The 8,206-nt window shown below is 40.0% G+C and overlaps 1 protein-coding gene across 1 annotated transcript in view; it reads right to left on the bottom strand.

Annotated features, from left to right (window-relative positions):
- Nucleotides 1-7,567, bottom strand: part of LOC106567546 (CXADR-like membrane protein) — a 141,494-nt gene extending 133,927 nt beyond the window's left edge. The window contains exons 1-2 of the mRNA XM_014136988.2: nt 7,373-7,567; nt 7,090-7,247 (exon numbers count right to left, since the gene is read on the bottom strand). Of these exons, the coding sequence (XP_013992463.1) occupies nt 7,090-7,132 (43 nt within the window). The 5' untranslated portion in view covers nt 7,133-7,247; nt 7,373-7,567. The remainder of the gene's footprint in view (nt 1-7,089; nt 7,248-7,372) is intronic.
- Between the last annotated feature and the right edge of the window lie 639 nt (nt 7,568-8,206).

An 8,206-nucleotide genomic window follows, 5' to 3' on the forward strand; every position in this document is an offset into this window, starting at 1 on the left:
ATCTGGGTGGGAGGATATTGAACATAACAGATAATAATACAATGTAGCACTGTTTGGATATCTCCATCCCCTCAGTTGTGAGACTATGACCGGCCTTAGAATGAATAAAGACAAGGTCAGAATCATTCTATAATCTTTAGGCTAGCCTATATACTGAAAGAGGTTGTTAGCTCAATCAGATGTACTGTATAGCCTAGCATAGAGAGCATATAGGCTACTGTCAGGGCTTTATCAGAGGCAAAAGCAAAATTACTTTTAATGAAAACGTACTTACGACTATATACAGTTCTGTGACCATACTCATTAATGACAAAGTTGGATTACACTCATTAATGACATTATCTTTATTTTCTCACTACCTAACCTACTTGTTTTGTTTGAAATGCTCCGAGGCAAACTGACTACCAAAGCGTGTTGTTTCTAATGCTCGGGCCGGGTTGCATGGCTTGTCTAACTCACTGCCATAATGCAACTAATGAAAGCTCCGTCTCATCACCCCATGGACAAGCAGGCTAATTGCGGTGGCATGCCCCGTCCGTCCCGATGGCATGCCCCTTCCGGAGTGTGCCCCATCCACCCCGACGGTTCAGCGAGACTGGGACAACACCACACACACACACACAAACACACACACACGTCTCAACCCACTGGGCACAGATGTCAATTCAACATAATTTCATTGAAATGATGTGGAAACAAGATGGATTCAACTAGTGTGTGCCCAGTGGGAAGGCATGATAGCTTAGCGGTTATAGCGTTGGGCTATCAACCGAAAGGCTGCTAGTTTGAATCCCGAGCAGACAAGTTGAAAAATCTGCCAATGTGCCCTTGAGGAAAGCACTTAACCCTAATTGCTCCAGGGTCACCGTTGATAATGGCAAACCCTGGACGCAACCCCACTCTCTGAGGGTGTCTCAAGGGGAGTTGGGATATGCAAAGAACACATTTCCAATTCACACATGCATATTAATACACAATGATACATGGGATAGGATAAAGTAATCCTTCTAACCCCCCCCAAAAAAGATATAGATGTACTATTGTAAAGTGGTTGTTCCACTGGATATCATAAGGTGAATGCACCAATTTGTAAGTCGCTCTGGATAAGAGCGTCAGCAAAATGACGTAAATGTAAAATGTAAATGTAAATGAAATATAGGACAAATATAAGCACCCACCAATTTATTATGATCGACCCGACTATAAACACACAAACAAAATAGTGCGGGAGAACTTTGAGGATGACTGAGGACTCTATTCAATCCGTTTCAGCGGAAATTCAGCGTTACAGTGTGATTTCAATTTAAAGCCAATGTCCATGCAATAGCGGAGACTGTATTCACGGTAAACACTGCATATTAGGGATTATCATCTTCCCAAAAATCTATCAAAAGTTTCAACACCGGGAATAATTCATATTTCTCGGTGTCCCGAGAATAGCGTTGTCGGATCATACAAGCTTTGTAAATGCACTTTGTATCTGCAGTCAAACAAAAGTAAAATGACTAAAGTTGCTAAGCTTACTAAATAACCTCATTCAACGAATGACAGAATATCTCCTATATTTAGCTAAATCTAGTTGATGATTATACAGATCGCAGATCAGCTCATGAATAACAGGGAGAGGAAGAGAGGAAATAGTTTAAATATCAAGGTATCTTAATGAGGACCAAAAATCCATATCTACTCTCATACTGTTTGTTGATCACACATTCCCTACCGAAGCTCTCATATGGGCAGCAAGTACAAGACAGCGCAGAGGAGTGGGGGAAATGTTATAGCGGTACTTTGGCATGCATAGGTGAGATAATGCAACTTATGAATAAAGTTTTAATGCGAGACAGGAGTCAGGATTCTGGATTTCAGCAGGATTGGGACTGGATAGGGGGAAAAAAAATACCCATTGGGCAAAAACTGGTCCAATCAACGTTGTTTCCACATCATTTCAACCAAAGAATTGAATGTGATGATGTTGAATTAACATGGAAAACTGATTGGATTTGTAAAAAGTAATCAACGTAACGGAATTTCATATTTTTTCACCAAACCTTTAAGCTAAAATCCAATGGCATGGTGACATTTCTTGTTGAATTCACGTTAGTCGACAACCCAACCAAATGTAAATCAAATTAGACGTTGAACTGACGTCTGTGCCCAGTGTTTAGGCTCTAGGACAGGAAAAGATAGGATTTTTTTCTCACGCCTCTCTGAATTGTTAACAGACTTCATGTCTGTGACAGAGATGCCTATGTATTGAATTGTGCATAGGCCTATCAACTTTGTGACTGTCTGAAGAGTCACAATAACCAGGTTTCCATCCAACCTTTTTATGCACGCGTTAAGAAAAAAAATTGTCTGTAAACGTTCCAAATGTCGACAAAACTAAATACGCTAGACAGGGTGGGATCTTTTTGTGTCGGTAAAATTATATATGTAAGAAATGGTGGTGGAAACGCTTTTATGCGCAAATATTGACATAATATCGATCATTTCGACGTAAAGTTCGAATCACGCGATGACATGTTGTGTGGTCCTCCCACAACAACTCTGGAAGACATGCAGTTTATTAGGCTACAGATAAAATGACTTATGATGAACATTACAGGGTGGTGAAAGTACAAAGTGATGAGCTTGATTACCCATGTTAGTCCCTACTGCACATTTTGGCTCAATCAGAAAATGACCTTTACTTTTCTACCGCACAATCTGGAACGCTGCTACTTTCGTATTGCTGAATCCCATATGAATGTAAAACATTTCAGATAATGATAGCCTTATATATATATAAAAAATAACCTTTCCAAGTCAATAATAGTATAGGCCTACTGTACATTGGTGAGATTACCTAAACTGCAGTCTCCACACAAGGTGTTCCCAGGGATTTTCAGTAAAAAGCTGTTATCACAAAAATCCATGCTATTGTTTTCTCTCGACAACTTCTCACATGCCATAGCTGATTAAATTAGGCTATACAATGTGGACAAATCATTCAAATAGTCTAAGCTCATACTTCTATAGACCTATAGGCCGTCATTGTAAATAAGAACTTGTTCATAATTGACTTGCCTAGTTAAAAAAAAAGGTTAAATAAAATAGGTCAACCAAAGAACCAACTCAAAACCAAAATTATACAAACAAAATGGTAATGTTGTCAACAATCCACAATATTGGCTGACGCAGCCATTATTTCCTCACGTGACACACCAAACTGGCCTCAAATTAGTATTTTATGTTACGTTTGGTATGATTACAAAAGACAGAAGGTTACTTAAGCCAAAAACAAAAGGAGGGAGGTTGTTCGGGGAGGATGTGTGGGCATTTTACCTGAACATCTAGCAAACAATGACGTATATGAACCCTGGATTGCTGATGCTATGTATTGACCATTGAGATGCTTTGCCATATTGGCCAACCAGTGGAAATGAATGGAATTCTACAGTATTTCAATTAAATGTTTCAAGGACAGAATTACATGTATTTAAGTATTTATTGTTGTAGCGGGGACAGCAACATTAGTCAACGCAAAAAAATATACTTTAAGGGAAATGTTGTGAATGTATTCATTTTTCTATTAAGCTCACATAATATAAAAGTATGCATTAAGGTGTCCGTAATAGAATAAACTTAGGAAAATTGAATGTAGACATTAATAAATGCATTTCTATAGCTTCCAAAATATGTTTTACCATGGTGGGGATGTGCCAAGATGGTGGTGCAGTAGCTTCAACACAGCACCCTATATTAGTGCATTCGGAAAGTATTCAGGCCCCTTGACTTTTTCAACATTTTGTTACGTTACAGCCTTATTCTAAAATGTATTAAATAAAAAATGGCCCTCATCGATCTACACAATACCCCATAATGACAAAGCAAAAACAGTTTTTTTAAATTTTTTTGCAAATGTATTAAAAATAAAAAACGGAAATACCTTATTTACATAAATATTCAGACCCTTTGCCATGAGACTCTAAATTGTTTCTACAACTTGATTGTAGTCCACTGGTGGTAAATTCAATTGATTGGACATGATTTGGAAAGGCACACACCAGTCTATTTAAGGTCCCACAGTTGACAGTGCATGTCAGAGCAAAAACCAAGACATGAGGTCGAACAAATTGACCATAGAGCTCCGAGACAGGATTGTGTCGAGGCATAGATCTGGGGAAGGACACCAAAAAATGTATGGAGCATTGAAGGTCCTCAAGAACACAGTGGCCTCCATCATTCTTAAATGGAAGAAGTTCGGAAGCACCAAGACTCTTCCTAGAGCTGGCCGCCAAGCCAAACTGAGCCATCGGGGGAGAAGGACCTTGGTCAGGGAGGTGACGAAGAACCCAATGTCCACTCTAACAGAGCTCCAGAGTTCCTCTGTGGAGAAGAGAGAACCTTCCAGAAGGACAACCATCTCTGCAGCACTCCACCAATCAGGCCTTTATGGTAGAGCAGCCAGACAGAAGCCACTCCTAATTAAAAGGGACATGATAGCCCGCTTTGAGTTTGCCAAAAGGCACCTACAGGACTCTCAGACCATGAGAAACAAGACTCTCTGGTCTGATGAAACCAAGAGAAAACTCTTTGGCCTGAATGCCAAGTGTCATGTCTGGCGGAAACCTGGCACCATCCCTACAGTGAAGCATGGTAGTAGCAGCATCATGCTGTGGGGATGTTTTTCAGGGGCAGGGACTGGGAGACTAGTCAGGATTGTGCAAGACGCTATCCATCCAACCTGACAGAGCTTGAGAGGATCTGCACAGAAGAATGGGAGAAACTCCCCAAATACAGGTGTGCCAAGCTTGTAGCGTCATACCCAAGAAGACTTGAGGCTGTAATCGCAGCCAAAGGTGCTTCAACAAAATACTGAGTAAAGCATCTGATAACTGAGTAAAGCATCAAAATACTGAGTAAAGCATTTACTTATGTAAATGTGATATTACAGTTTATTTTTTTTATAAATGTCAAAAGATTTCTAAAAACCTATTTTTGCTTTGTCATTATGGGGTAATGTGCCTAAATTGATGAGGGAAAAAAGCTTTTTAATACATTTTAGAATAAGGCTGTAATGCAACAGGCATAGATCTATGCCTCGACACAATCCTGTCTCGGAGCTCTATGGTCAATTTGTTCGACCTCATGTCTTGGTTTTTGCTCTGACATGCACTGTCAACTGTGGGACCTTAAATAGACTGGTGTGTGCCTTTCCAAATCATGTCCAATCAATTGAATTTACCACCAGTGGACTACAATCAAGTTGTAGAAACAATTTCGAGTCTCATGGCAAAGGGTCTGAATATTTATGTAAATAAGGTATTTCCGTTTTTTTTTTTTTATACATTTGCAAAAAAATAAAAAAAACTGGTTTTGCTTTGTCATTATGGGGTATTGTGTAGATCGATGAGGGCCATTTTTTATTGAATACATTTTAGAATAAGGCTGTAACGTAACAAAATGTTGAAAAAGTCAAGGGGTCTGAATACCTTCCGAATGCACTGTATAAATCATTGCTAGCAACCCAAAGTTTGTGTGTTTGAATCAAATCATGGACAACTTTAGCATTTTAGGTAATTAATAACTTTGCAGCTTCCTGACACCCACTGATCAACTGAAACAATGAATATAGAAGTTATAACATGTTATAGCAATATAGAAATGAGGAAGTATGCGACCTAATATGTTTATATAGCCTAATACCTGGAATGTTTACTGAACATAAATATAAACACAACATCTAAAGTATTTGTCCCATGTGTCATGAGCTGAAATAAAATATCCCAGAAATGTTCCATACACACAAAAAGCTTATTTCTCTAAAAAATATTGCACAAATTTGTTTACATCCCTTATAAGATTTTCTCCTTTGCCAAAATAATCTATCCACCTGACAGGTGTGGTATATCAAGAACCTGATTAAACAGCATGATCATTACACTGGTGTACCTTGTGCTGGGGAAAATAAAAGGCCACTCTAAAATGTGCATTTTTGACACACAACACAATGCCACAGATGTCTCAAGTTTTAAGGGAGCATGCAATTGGCATGGTGACTGCAGAAATGTCCACCAAAGCTGTTGCCAGAGAACTGAATGATAATTTCTCTACCATAAGCCACCTCCAACGTCGTTTTAAATAATTTTGCAGTATGTCCAACCGGCCTCACAGCTGCAGACCAGGACCAGGTATAACCATGCCAGCCCAGGACCTCCACATATGGCTTCTTCACCTGCGGGATAATCTGAGACTAGCCCCCTGGACAGCTGATAAAACTGAGGAGTATTTATGTTTGTAATAAAGCCCTTTAGTGGGGAAAAACTCATTCTGAATGCCTGTGCCTGGCTCCCCAGTGGGTGGGCTTGGCTCACAAGTGGGTGGGCCTGTACCCTACCAGGCCCACCCATGGCTGAGCCCCTGCCCAGTCATGTGAAATCCATAGATTTGGGCCTAATTAATTTAATTCAATTGACTGATTTCCTTATATGAACTGTAACTGAGTAAAATTGTTGAAATTGTTTCATGTTGCATTTATATTTTTGTTCAGTATAATTACGCATAGGCTATTGGATCCCGCAATAGACTGTCGAATGGAAATAAGTTGTGATATTACTCCGAAGTTGTGTTTCATCATCACCTTGAATACCATTTGGAAACAGGAGCTTTGAAAAATCCTAAAAACACAATAGCCTATACATTTTAAAGTGTGTTAAAAATATCTGTTGGACACTCAAATCAATGAACCTTAGGGCAATTTGAGCATACGGGCTAATATGCAAATATGTAATCGATATCGTAATGATAGTCTTGGCTACATTATTTATCATGATGTTGACTGAGCTTCAGAAAACACAATAGCTAAGTTTTAAGATATGCTTGGGATGAAGGGCAAGGTTCTTGCAATGGAGAGATTTGAACACATCTTAAAACTGCGAGGGCTTTGTGGAAAATGATATCGATTACAATATCATCTACAATGCTATAATGCCCAGTATAGCATAGGCTACTATGCTACTTCACATGTACACTAACATGGATTGCGCTATACTTCAGCAAGTCTTATTTAATGAACATAAAAGCGCGTGACTCATGTACTGAACTTACCCAGAAACAATGTGTCAAATAAGCCAGACATCACGACTCTCATCTGGAACGAAAATTCCAGACTCTCAGCTGGAACAAAAATTCCACACAAACGAGCAGAAAACGACGTCTTCTTGCTCCCCTAAATGAATTGAAATCATATACCTGTGCCCTCAAATCTGAAAAAAAAATCGGAATAGAACGACTGAAGTTAGTGGGGCAATCTATCTACATAGGTAGGCTACACAGGTTGTCATACACGTTCTCCCAATGTCCTTGTGCTCATTCACAAATATAGCAGCACCTTTTCATTATCTCTCACAGAACACCCGGTAAATTAATTAGAGTTCCACTCCACCTAACCGAGAATACATGACTGCGTTCTTGCAGGATACGTAATTATGCCCCCTCACTCTCTCTTCATTCGACAGGATACAAAGCGGGTGCAATATGTATGCGCACAGCCCGCTGAAAACCGGGGACCTCTACAGTTGCGAGTGCACACATGCCCTTGCAGTGCCAGCGCGAGCGGTTTCACACCAACACATATTCCTACCGGACAAGCTGCATGATGATTGGCCACTCCTTATCACATTCGCAGGTACAGTACTACAGCTGCAGCAGCGTGAGGAAAGAGCACTGGAGTTGGAGTGACTGTGACTGCAGTTATCTCAAACGAAGCCCTCACAAAAGTAGAGATTTGCACAGCATATTATAACATTATGAAAGTGACAAATACCAGGTTATATCCACATGTATGTTAAGGCTCACTTTAAAAAGAGATGTCAATGTCAACTTGACTTCCCTGCAGGGCCAGCGTTATGGGCGGGCCCTAGGGGGCCTGGCCTGCACTACCTTACCTCCTTGCCCTTCCAAAGAAAATATTGAAATATTGATCATTTATTTGACCGAGGCGAGCGCCGACAGAAAGAGGCATCAAGCTCAGATAAAGCTTCCGAGCGAGCGAAACAGTGTCCCTCTCACTCCTTATGTGTAGACCATGTATCTGATTATGTCTTGACAAAAGGAGTATGGCATGTCACACTTTTTTTCTGGCCAGACAGAATCAGATACATGTGCAAAATATAGTAGGCTGATAGGCGCTGTTTCACTCGCTAGTTTCAACAGAGAGGAAGGG

Source organism: Salmo salar, chromosome ssa13 (assembly GCF_905237065.1).
Source record: "Salmo salar chromosome ssa13, Ssal_v3.1, whole genome shotgun sequence".
Lineage (NCBI taxonomy): Eukaryota > Metazoa > Chordata > Actinopteri > Salmoniformes > Salmonidae > Salmo > Salmo salar.